The sequence below is a fragment of the Molossus molossus genome, unplaced genomic scaffold, assembly GCF_014108415.1.
Source record: "Molossus molossus isolate mMolMol1 unplaced genomic scaffold, mMolMol1.p scaffold_m16_p_6, whole genome shotgun sequence".
Taxonomy (NCBI): Eukaryota; Metazoa; Chordata; class Mammalia; order Chiroptera; family Molossidae; genus Molossus; species Molossus molossus.
In genome coordinates this window covers 83,304,453-83,317,207 of record NW_023425399.1, presented here as the reverse complement: position 1 = coordinate 83,317,207, position 12,755 = coordinate 83,304,453, and the positions used below count along the sequence as shown (strand labels likewise).

The window sequence follows — 12,755 nt, the reverse complement described above, 5'->3', positions numbered from 1 at the left end:
CGATATTTTTAGGTAGCCAGTACTTCAGGATTTTAAAAACTCAATTGCAATTACTGGAACCTATAATGAATATTTTAATTGAATCTGCTTCTGTTCTAAGTCTTTCTGCCCATAGCCCTCAATAATCTGTTACTTACTTCCCTCATTAATTTCGTAAAGCCTCTACTGTCTAAGAAGCTTTATGCATAAATTTTGCTGCCCTGATAAGATTTTTAGAAAAAATTTTTTAATTATTATATCACCTATTTCTTCTCTTTCTCTTTTTTATCATGTTTTTTTTGGGGGGGGGGGGGGGTGCTTCTAGTTTTCTTTTTCTTGTTTTCCTTTATTTGTTATCTTGATAGATTTTAGTCTCTAATTATTTAACTATTTTTTTGGATTCTTTCTAATTATTCAGTTCAGGACTGAGCATTTTGATTAGGAACTAAGCAAATCAAATATAATGTGCTTTTAAAGGTGCTGCTAAATAATACCATTATATCTTTTGACTCAGATAACTGTTGCATTATATATACTTAGCTTGGAGAGATTTTTTGCCATTTGAGTTATCACTGTTATACCATTTGATAAGTAACAATAAATAGCAATCTATCTTAATTTAATCAAACACTTATTCTGTATTCCTATTAATATTTAAACTTATAACGCAAAAAAAAATGAAAGCAGGATCTTCCTAAAGAAAAGTGAGAAGAAAAACTGGTTAAATTTTAAAAACAACAATTTTGCTCCTTTTTTATAGTGTTTGTTATTACAGGAAGCTCATTATTAGTCTTTATATTAGCACCTTCTTTTGGTGACATTTTATACATAAACATGATATTCCTTTTGTGCTAAAACTTGGAATCATGAGTCTTCTATGTATAGTATTACATATTGACTAATTATTTTTATTTAACAGCCATTGAACTTTGAGGTTAATCGCCAAATTGTTTTGCAAATTGGTGTAGTTAATGAAGCACAATTCTCCAGTGCACCAAACTCAAAATCTCCTAGTATGTGCACCACAACTGTAACTGTTAAAGTTAAAGACAGAGATGAGGGACCTGAATGCCAACCACCGGTAAAAGTCATTCAGAGTAAAGATGGCTTCCCAGCTGGCCAAGAACTCCTTGGATACAAAGCATATGATCCAGAAACACGCAGTGGTGAAGGCTTAAGGTAATGTATTTTTCAAAAAGTTTCTTACTTTTAATTGTGATGTAAATTGATTTCAAATTTAGGAAAGTTCTAATGTATTTTTCAAAATGACAGATTTCTGCGATTATGTCCATTTTTGATCTGACCATTACATTTGATTTCTTAAAATTAGATATAAGAAGATAAAAGATGAAGATAGCTGGTTTGAAATTAATGAAGAAACTGGTAACTTGAAAACTGTAAAAGTGCTAGATAGAGAATCAAAATTTGTAAAAAATGACCAATACAATGTTTCCGTGGTTGCAGCTGATGCCGGTGAGTACAATTTTCTAGAAATAAAATATAAATATAGGATATGCTTAAAGAAAATCTTGGAGTGAAGTTATTTCCAGATCAAAATTTAATGCAAAAAAATGTTTGTATTACAATTGTGATTTTTTTTTTGGTGGGGGAAGACTATCCAATTTTGGCCCCAGTGCATCAATAATGCAAAGCTAGGAAGTGGGAGTCCAAGTTTCAAGTTCCATGTTACTTGATCGCTGCCTTGGACATGGTAGCATCCTCAAAGATCTCCCTGTTTTTCAGGAATTTAGATTACTATGACTTGATCATACTGAAAGAGTTCAAACCACCTAAAACACTTGGGTTCAAAATAGGCTTGTTTTGAACCTCTCTTAATGGGGCGAAAAACTTTCATCCTATTTCTTAAACAAATGATCGAACAATGACTCTTGAACAAGTAAGTCTTTTGCTGTGGTTTGCAATCCTTTTCCAAGGTTGATTCTAGAACCTATCTTGTGATGAAATGTTTTTCAAATGTTATAGTCTCTCAGAACCCTTGTGAACATATATTCCAGGCAGTAAACGAATTTGAACATGTAACATTGTTGTATAATTAGTGTATTTACTGACCTTTGGCTTTTCTTTTTGTAATGAAGTGCCTGACTTAAGGTTTGATTGCTGAGCCAGCCACTTCAAAGATGGCTGTGTCAAATTACTATATTGCCAGCCGTAGGGCTAGAAAAGAGCCAGGCTGCTTTCCCCATTCCTTGTTCTTTAAATTTCTGTGCTTAGGTTTTAAATCTACCAATAAAGAATGGACCTGTGCCCTGGCCGGTTTGGCTCAGCGGTTAGAGCGTTGGCCTGCGGTCCTGAGAGACCCTGGTTCGGTTCCCGCTAAGGGCCCGTACCTCGGTTGCAGTTTGTCCCCGGCCCTGGTCGGTCGTGCGAATGAATGGACCTGTGAAACCCTAGGCTCCCTGATCCTGATCTCAGGCCCACAAAGAGAGCTTTCCTCCCCCTAACCCCACCCCACCCCCACTACGTCCTCTGACCACACTGTGTAGCCTCTGGTGTGTCACGTAATTTCTTGTTTTTTAAAAACAAGTAATAAACTTGTTTTTTTCACAGTTTCCTGAGGGCATCTTGCAATCATAATGAGGACCATAGTGGCCAGTCTAGCCACAACATTGGTCATCCATAGGCTGAGACTGGCACACCTACATTTAGTGGAGTTATTTCAATATAAGTTTAAAAAAGAAACTACCAAAGAATAGGGAAACCATTCACTGAGAGACAGAATTAAAGTTGCCATTACTCTATAATCTTGAGTGAATTGTTGAACTTGTATAAATAAAGGTAAAATCTGAATGATTCTAATCATAACTATGCTGTCAAACAATAATTTATATTTACTCCTTTATGTTGTCTAGGCTAGTTACCATGGAAACTAAAATTCATAAGACAAGGTCAAAATCTCACATGATATTACCCACCTGGAGTGGTTCAGTTGGCTGAGTGTCGTCCTATGCACAGAAAGGTTGCCAGTTCAACCCCTGGTTGGGGAGCATACAGAAGGAAACCAATTGATGTTTCTTTCTCACATCAATTATTCTCTCTCCTTGCTCTCTTTCTGTCTCTCCCATTCTCTCTCTCAGCCTGTCCTCTGGTGAGAATTTAAAAAAACTCACATGATACCAATTTAAGGATTATTATATTCTCATAAGAGTTTCTTTTTTTTCTTCACCCAAGGACATTTTTTTGTTTGTTTTTTGTTCAGATAGAGTGAGAGGGAGAGAGAGGAAGAGAGAGAGAAACATCGACATGAAAGGGACACATCAAACGGTTGCCACCCGCAAGACCCAACCAGGGCCAGGGACAAACTGCAACCGAGGTACGTGCCCTTAGCAGGAACCAAACCCGGGTCCTCTGAACCACAAGTCGACGCTCTAACTGCTGAGCCAAACCAGCCAGGGTTCTCATAAGAGTTTCTATGGTATGAAAATTTTCCCATAAAAAAAAGTAAGAATATTATAAGAGCTTCCCAGATTTAAGGATAAAAGTAGATTTCACAGAAATACAGAAGCTTGGTGTTGCCAAACTGAAAAGCTTCTTTTGGCTGTGTGCATCAATACCCAATCAAATTCAAATAGGACTTTGAACAAAGAAAGTAAAGTTCTATTTAAGGAAATGACATCAAGCCCAGCGTCATGGGTGAGCAACTGCTCTAAGACCTAGCTCCCCAATGGCTTTTAGAAGGTGGGTTATATAGGGGGGAAAACATTAGTCATCGTGACCAAGGGAGCTAAGTTTATGGTTAGAGTCGTGGTCTCTGTTGATTGGCTGGTGCTAGGGTAAGGAGTAGTTGATCATTGGATCTGGTCCTGATGTCAGCCGTGAAGTTGCTTCATCTGGTTTTGCAAGCACGTGGTCTGTGGGGGCCGTTCAGCTTTCCTGGGTCTGGAGCTGAAACACACTGAGGCCTAAGATGTTATCTACAGTTTTACTGAAACTATGTCTGTGGTCAACAGACCTGAGGCTTTGTTTCTAAGACTGTTTGATACCGACCAGAACCTCATTGTCCTGAGGCCTGAATGATTAAGGGAGTGGACATGCAAAGGAGAAGGAGGCAGGTAAGTCTGGGTGCTGGAGGAGGTCAGTTTGAATCAAAAGAAAAGGAAAGAAAAAAAGTCAGATTAAAGAAATGAAGTTTCTCTGAGGTTACACAGATAATGTGCCTTCTCTATAAAAAGGGTGTTTCATTATTTTTCATGGATATTCTGTTCCTCTAATTTGATTGATTGTGAGATCAATTTCTTATAAGGACGCCTTTTCTTTGCTAATCCATCTCTTCCCCAAGCATCTTATGGAGATTTCAGCATGTTTGCCTAATGCGCATACTGGTATTTGTCATTCTTCTCTGTGAGTCCAGTGAATCCCTAGGTCCAGGTTGTAAACTTCACTCTCAAGAGCTTTGTGATTTCAGGTGCATAAGTGGCACTTGGAACAATTAGTTTTAATATAGAAGATTTAGTTCAAAAGTTTATAAATTGTTTTGTTATATTTGACTATAAACATAATTTCCTTAAAATAACAAATATTTAAGGGTTGTCATGTGGGAGAGATAAACATTTTTATCTGTATAGTCCATAATGACATGAACAGATTATTGGAAATGATCAGGAGGCATAGAGCAACTTGATAAGAAGGAACCTAAAAACTTTCTAACAATTAAAGAGCTCTGTGTACAGAGTGCGCTAATTCATAATGAAATCCTGGTTCCGGAAAACATTTCAGTGGTAAGGGGGAGACATTACTTTTTGGAGTCTCTATTGTTGCCATGTTGTAAGTTTAGATTTTAGTTGCCCCAAGATGTACTTTCTAGCCCAGAGATTGTGATATGTTTGTATGTATGTTTAGTTTAAGGTAAGGTTTGGAGGGAGACGAACATAACCCACTAAATCACCTTCTCACTACCTTCAACCATTATCATTATTTATAATTTTTTATTTTGCTCTATTTTTAAGAAATAAGCCGAAAACTTACCCTCCCTCTTTTGAGGTTTTAGAAGACTTCTAGGACTTTATTTCACCCCTGGCTTTGACTAACATCCATTTTTAACAATTGCAAGCATTCCATCTTTAACAACATGCTTAAAACAAACTGAGATAAAAAACTGTAATTTGTGTTTTAAGTGTTGGTTGAATATAGGATTAAATGAGTCTTAACTTACTTCTGGGTGGTTTCCCTACTTTTTTATTAGATTTTTGAAGTGTGGTTTCTCCATATTGTTCCATCGAGAGAAAGGGCTCTCTTGTTTAAATTTTGTGAATTAAAGTCACAGAACACGTGTTGACTCAGGTTTAGTGTCTATAACTACATTTCTCTTACTTTAAAAAAGTTTCTTTTCACCCTGGCCAGTTTGTCTCAGCGGTTAGAGCATCGGCTGCAGACCAATGAGTTGCAGGTTCGATTCCAGTTAAGGGCACATACCTCGGTTGCAGTTCTTCCCCGGCTGTGGTTGGGGTTATGCAGGAAGCACCAGTCAATGTGTTCCTCTCACATCGATGTTTCTCTCTCTCTCCCTCCTTCCCACTCTATCTGAAGATTAAAAAAAAAAAAAAAAAAAATCCTCGGCTGAGAATTTTTTTAAAAAGTTTCTTTTCCATAACTCACTTTTTTGTTAGTTTGATTTTGAAATTTACTTGTATTCAGATTTATGCACAAATTTCTGGCAGTCTCAAAATGTTTATATGCTCTTGTGGGTTTCTTCTTACAAGCGGTTTATCTATCTTTTATTTCTAGATATTTTCAAACTTATTCAGATAGAATGGTTTTTAAATGGTTATATAGAGTATTTATCTTTTGTAAGTAATTAATTTATAAATCACATTTAATAAATTTTTATTTTAGTTATTCAACAGAAAAACAACAACACTGACATGTACTACATTATGTGGTTAAGTAATATTTCAAACTAAAAAGAATATTATCTGCATATGATTTATAGTAGTCTTTACGATAAACATAACATAAATGCTCCAAGATTTAGATCAGCATTAAACCAAAAATGTTGAGAAATTGTATCAATTATTGTATTATTTCAATTTTGAAAGCTTACCATTTATTGTAGTTTATTATTTTATCACAAATGGTAATATTTGAACATGTCTTCTAAACTTCATTGTCTATTAAAATAACTATAGGCACTATTTTACCTAAAAATATCTATTGAGACTTGTGTGAAGAATTGGCCAACAATAGTGGTCATCTAGTGATGAGTAAGAATTCCTATTCTCCAGAACACATTCTTTGAATTAGGGTGGGGGTACAAACTTATGTTTGTGTTTTACTTATTTATTTTTATATTTTTTCAAAAATTTTTTAAAGAGAGGAAGGGAGAGAGAGAGAGAGAGAGAGAAAGAGAGAGAGAGAGAGAGACATCCATCGGCTGCCACCTGCATGCCCTCCGCCCCCTCCCCTCGCAACGGGGATCCAACCCACAACCTGGGCATTTGCCCTGATTGGGAATCAATCCAGGACCTCTCAGTTCATTGGATGATGCTCAATCCACTGAGCCACACCGGCCGGGCTATGTTTTATTTAATCAAGTTTTTTTGTTTGTTTGTTTGTTTTTTTTAACAAGGTATAAAAATAGTAAGTGCATTCTGTACAATGTGTTAGTATTAAGTTATAAGTTAGTCAAGACATACTAGGCATTTCACTAGACTCTCAAGGTGAATATGACTTAGCTCTGAGGATGAACAATGTTCACAGTTCACTGTGTGAGCCAATGATAAGCTATGTGTTGTGAGAAATGAAAGGGGAATATGGCTACCATTATCCATAGACGTCACAGCAAGTTTCATAAGGAAATGATATTTGAGTGAATTCTTGAAGGATAATAAGGTTTTGTTAGGTGCAAAGGAAGAGAAAAGTATTTCCAGCAGTGCAATTGAATGTATTAAAGCAGAGACAGGAAGGAGCACACCTAGTGGATTTGATGACACATTTTACAAATTTTGAGAAGAGTATATGAGGAGAAGGGTCAGGAGAGGAGGCAGAGGAATGATTGATGACCAGATTCACTGTATTTTGAGTGTGAATACAGCTCTTCATAAAGACAGCTGTAATAGATCAATTTTATTTTCAAATGAGTATTTTAACGACATTAACCACCATTAACCACAATCTCAGACCTGTCCATTTTAACAAGCATCTGTCATGATTTTGTACTTGTAACGTGATCTGAACATGTGAATTCAAGTTCAGACAGTTAGTAGAAAGCAGTCAAGTGTGTATCAGAGAGATGGTGGAAGATAAATTTTTTAAGTGAAGCTGTGTCTTATTTTTATTTTTTCTTAGATGGCAGATCTTGCACTGGAACATTAGTCGTTCTTTTGGAAGATGATAATGATCACGCACCACAAATTGACAAAGATGTGACAATTTGTCAGCATACTCAGGATTTTGCTGTCCTCACACCTATGGATGCAGATGGACCTGAGAATGGTCCACCTTTTCAGTTCATTCTGGATAATTCTGCCAGCAAACATTGGACCTTAGGAACAAAGGATGGTGTGTAATTATGCTAAATGTTATAATCAATAGAAACTTAAGATGGCTGATGGTCTTGATTTTCACCTAATTTCATGATAATAAATATATATTCATTTTAGAGAGTTATTTTATTGATTTTCCCAAAAGAATAATACCTTGCTTTTTTAAAGCAATAAATAACATATGAAATTTAGACTCTTGTTTTGAATATATTCTAAGAAAATATAAATTTTTTAAGGTAATATTTGAATAGCATGTTAAGTATAGATTAGTCTAATATAAGCTTTAATTGTATTATCAATATTTTCTTTGTTTTCCAAGAATTCAAACTCATTTTTAAGAAGAAAAAATAAACCACTAGAATTTTTCTTCTAAGCTAAATTCTGTGCCTCCTACCCTCCTTCCCCACCCCGAGAATACCAAATTAGGATAATATTGCTATTGAAAGGTCATATCAAGAGATATTGTCTGTTTTTTTCCCCCATAGGTAAAACTGCCACTCTTCGTGCAAAACAACATCTTGACTATGACTATTATGATGTGCCTATCATAATAAAAGACAGAGCTGGTTTTGGTGAAAAACACATATTGTCAGTCAGAGTATGTGACTGTACAACTCCAACTGACTGTAGAATGACTGGAAAGACACGTGAGAGAGATGCTAAGCTAACAAATGTAGTACTTGGAAAATGGGCAATTCTTGCCATGGTGTTAGGTTCTGCACTGTTGTTATGTAAGTATAATTATCTGGATTGTGTTAGCAGAAATTTTTCCTACTATTTAAAAATATATGTAAATTCTTTATATCAATGACATTTATAGCCCTTGCTAAATGTAAACTTCTTGTTATCTTGCATAGACTAGATGACTTAGGATTCTAAATCAGAGAAGAAGAAACATGTCAGTAAGAGCAGATTAAAGTAATTTTCAGTTCTCCCAATAATTATCTGTGAGACAGTGGGTTAATCATTTCTTCTTCTTTGAGCCTTTTTTTTTTCCATATGTAAAATGAAGATGTTGGATAAAATGAATATTAGCTGTCCTTCTCATACACAATATTAGTCTTTCAACCAGACAAGTTTATGTACTAGTGAATGCACAAAAAGAATTAGTGAAAAGAATAGCTTCAAAATTATCAGTGTTATTAATGAAGTGATACAGCATACATTCTAAGAAGACTCCAATGAGTGGCATGAGCGGTCATATGGTGAGCCACTGAGAAAAAGTAGTACATGCAAATAATGCTAAGATTTTGCTTCTGCAAACTATTTTTGAGAGATGCAAAAGCAATGAAAATTTTTGCCCACACTTCCCTCCCTCTCTTCCACCACCCTCCCCACTCCTTTCTTTTTAAAATAAGCAGTCTATTTGCCTACACACAATGTGTCTGCATTTATAAACTGTTCCCACAGTCTTTACTGGGGCCTATGTCATTGATTTTTCAAGTTAAACTGGTGTTCCCCTTAGTACTATGTTAGTGATACACACTTTCAAAACCAGTCACTGCCTTTCCCGTTTGTATTTATGCCTAATGTTCTTTGTTTTCTGGTTCTAAGCCCTTTGAGTAAGCTCTGTATGGATTTTAAATACCAATAATACTAGCTTCAATTCAATGAAATGAAGTTTCTATTTCAGTGTGGAGGAATTAAGAGAAACATTTCAGTTAATTCTGAACCTGGGAAGCGAACTATTAATAAACTATGCTCAGTTCATCCTCCTTACTTTTTATTGATCTGTTTCTTATTTAGCCTAATAACATAATCTCATGAAGACAGAGATAGTCTATATAATAATACTTTTGTTAATATTCTGTTTTATATTTTATGACCCAAGTGTATCTCTATTTATGGAATACCCTTTTTATAAGTTCTGTGAAGAATCTTTCAAACAATCATATGATTCAGTATAAATCAGCATGAAAAAGTAATACGATTTACCTAAATGTTTTTATTTTTCAGGTGTTCTGTTTACATGTTTCTGTGTTACTGCTAAGAAAACAGTAAAGAAATGTTTTCCAGATGATGTAGCCCAACAAAATTTAATTGTATCAAATACTGAAGGACCTGGAGAAGAAGTAATGGTAAATCATATTTCACTTTTTTTTTTTACTTGTATGGTGATGCAATGATGACAGTTGATTACTATATAATGGGAGTAACAATAATGTAACTATTGTTTATTGAGCACTTACAATGCCAAACAGAACCACAAGTGCCCTGTGTGTATTAATTCATTTAAACTTCATAATTCGCCCAGCCGGTGTAGCTCAGTGGTTGAGCATTGACCCATGGACTGAGAAGTCGTCGGTCCGATTCCCGGTCAGGGCACATGCTCAGGTTGTGGGTCTGAGCCCCAGTGGAGGGCATGTAGGAGATGGCCAATCTATGATGTTTCTATCTCTCTCTCCCTTTCACTTCCTATCTCTCTGAAATCAATAAAAAAAGAAAAAAATATTAAAAAATAAAAATAAATTTTACAATTCTATTGTATTGATTTTCTAGGGCTGCCATAATAAAGTACCAGAAACCGAGTGACTTAAACAATAGAAATTTATGGTCTCACAGTGCTGTAGCCAAGAAATGAGAGATCATAGTGTTGGTAGGGACATGTTCCCTCTGAAGGTGCTAGAAAAGAGCCTGTCTCAGACCTCTCTCCTAGCATCCGGCAGTGCCTTAGCTTATGGCAGCATATATCAAATCTTCAAATGGCATTCTCCTTATGTAAGTGTCTATCTCCAAATTTCACCTTTTGGGTAGGGCCCCACCTTAATTGAGTATGACCTCATCTTAATTTAACTAATTTCATCTATAATAACCCTATCTTCATATAGGGTCATATTCTGAGGCACTGAGAGTTAGGACTTCAACACATAAACTTGGGGCCGCCATTCAACCCTTAACACCTACGATATGGGGACTGTTATTATCTTGGCTTTATGTATGGGGAACTGAGAGGCACGGCAAGTCAGTGGGAAAGACATGAATGCAAATTGTTAGTTTACATTTAATTCATTCATTTTATAACTCTAACTTTATTTTCAGGATGCAAATATTAGACTCCCCACACAGACATCCAACATTTGTGACACAAGCATGTCTGTTGGCACTCTTGGTGGCCAGGGAGTCAAAACACAGCAAAGCTTTGAGATGATCAAAGGCGGCTACACTTTGGATTCCAGCAAAGGAGGTGGACATCAGACCTTGCAGTCTGTCAAGGGAGCAGGGCAGGGAGTAACAGATACCAGCAGATACGCATACACAGACTGGCACAGCTTTACCCAGCCTCGGCTTGGCGAAGTAAGTTCCAGTGTCTTCGGGTTCATATTACATGAAAGTTAAACACTATTTATAAATCAGGATTTCCCCGAAAGATTTTACTCTTCATATACCTGCAATTCATCGCCTTTATAATGTTGAATTAGTATAGATAAGGATGGCAAGGCCAAATCCAAAAGAAAAATGATTTTGTAAAATTCTATTTAAAAAATAAGGCTTACATAATTTCATCTAGGATGGCATATATAGACATGTTTAGGAAGTATAAAAAGATTGATAGCTTCTTCCCTAAAAATTATAAGGAAAATCACCTGGAGTAAAATATTTGTTAGAGAGTATTGCACAGATCATAAATTATAAACATTTTTTAACGTGCTGAATCCTTCATGTGGTTATAAAATCCTGGCTGTCAACATCAGCCAGATAAAATGTTAAACTTTTATTTTAAGTTTTAGTTTCTTGTTTTGTGTTTGAATTAATTAATATAGGTTACTACTAGCCAGTTTAATATATTACATTATTATAGCTATTTGCTAGTGTATAAAAAATAAGAATAACAGCCAATATTGGTTTTCCCTAAGTATGTGAAGCTACAGAGACCCATTTCAACTACACAAATTTTATGTTCAAATGAGAAATAGTATGTTGGTTGTATGATATATGTGCAGCTTTACTTTTCATAAATGTTTTCACTGGGAGCATTTATATATTTTCTATATTTTAAGAATGACTATAATACAGACCAATCATGTGCATTTTTTATATGTAGGAATCCATTAGAGGACACACTCTGATTAAAAATTAAACAGTAAAAGGTAAATCAAAGACATACTTTTTATGCTAATATCTTTCGGTGTTTTTTAAAAATAATAAAATGTGCTCTTTCTTAATGCAGAAAGTGTATCTGTGTGGACAAGATGAGGAGCACAAACATTCTGAAGACTATGTTCGTTCCTACAACTATGAAGGGAAAGGGTCCATGGCTGGCTCTGTCGGCTGCTGCAGTGACCGGCAGGAAGAAGAAGGGCTTGAGTTTCTAGATCATCTGGAACCCAAATTTAGGACGCTGGCAAAGACATGTATAAAGAAATAAATGTGCCTTTTTACTAGAGTAACGTCTACAAATGCATATGTAGGAGTTTAGTGCATGTAAAATGATAGCAGCATCTGCTAATGTGTTTGTTTATTGGAGGCAAACTTCGAGTCATGTAGATAAGGTTACTTCAAATATAAAGCTCCCCATATTCTCCTTGTCCGAAATAACTTTCATGTTCTCTAGAAATCAGTTTCATCGGTTCGTTTTGTTTTGTGAGCCTGTACATACTGCCCTTTTCAGCACCATACTATGTGCCTTCTGGCATCTGTTACTTGTATCCTGTGGAAGAGTAGGGGAGCTGGGTATTATAGAGGCTGATAAAAAAAAAAAAATGAATTTTTATTTTAGATAAAAATTAAACACTTTCTTCAAAATCTTGGGAAGAATTATGCTCTTAGAAGTATTGTCTTTGGTGCCAGAGAATTGCTTCCTCTACCCTCATGGCTATGTATTGAAGGATTTTTAAATATTTTTGGTGCAGTCTTCAATTTGGTAAATAATGATAGCTCATTTCTCATGACACTTTTCACCTGCAAAGATGCTCCCAGCATTGTTTCCTTTCAGGAGCCTTCCGAGCTTGGTCCTTGGCTTTCTGCCCATGTGAATGCCTTATCTGGTTCCTACAGCTTCTAGGATTAGTGGAAGGACTTGGACCAGAACAAGTTTACAGCAATTTGAGCCACAGAGATTTTATAAGGATCACATGAGCGGACTTCCATGAAAGAATTGCAACCTTGATGCCCATGGGTTGACTTAGACTCACAGATATATTTTGTTTGCTCATCATGATGTATAATTACTTTTTAAAAATATAAATACCTTGGCAACAACACACACTTCCTAGTTTGCCACTGGTCCACCATCTTCAAGCATCTGTGGAACAAGCCCAGCAGGCATTAGGCTTACAA

At 35.8% G+C, this 12,755-nt stretch overlaps 1 protein-coding gene across 2 annotated transcripts in view; it reads left to right on the top strand.

Annotated features, from left to right (window-relative positions):
* Positions 1–11,844, top strand: part of DSC1 (desmocollin 1) — a 32,408-nt gene extending 20,564 nt beyond the window's left edge. The window contains exons 10-16 of one of the 2 annotated variants that reach the window (XM_036245151.1): positions 899–1,158; positions 1,310–1,452; positions 7,282–7,494; positions 7,964–8,209; positions 9,435–9,556; positions 10,518–10,772; positions 11,647–11,844. In XM_036245151.1, coding sequence (XP_036101044.1) covers positions 899–1,158; positions 1,310–1,452; positions 7,282–7,494; positions 7,964–8,209; positions 9,435–9,556; positions 10,518–10,772; positions 11,647–11,844 — 1,437 coding nt within the window. Of the gene's footprint in view, positions 1–898; positions 1,159–1,309; positions 1,453–7,281; positions 7,495–7,963; positions 8,210–9,434; positions 9,557–10,517; positions 10,773–11,520; positions 11,557–11,646 lie in introns of those variants that run through there. The other variant, XM_036245152.1, reaches the window with a different exon arrangement.
* The last annotated feature ends 911 nt before the right edge of the window (positions 11,845–12,755 follow it).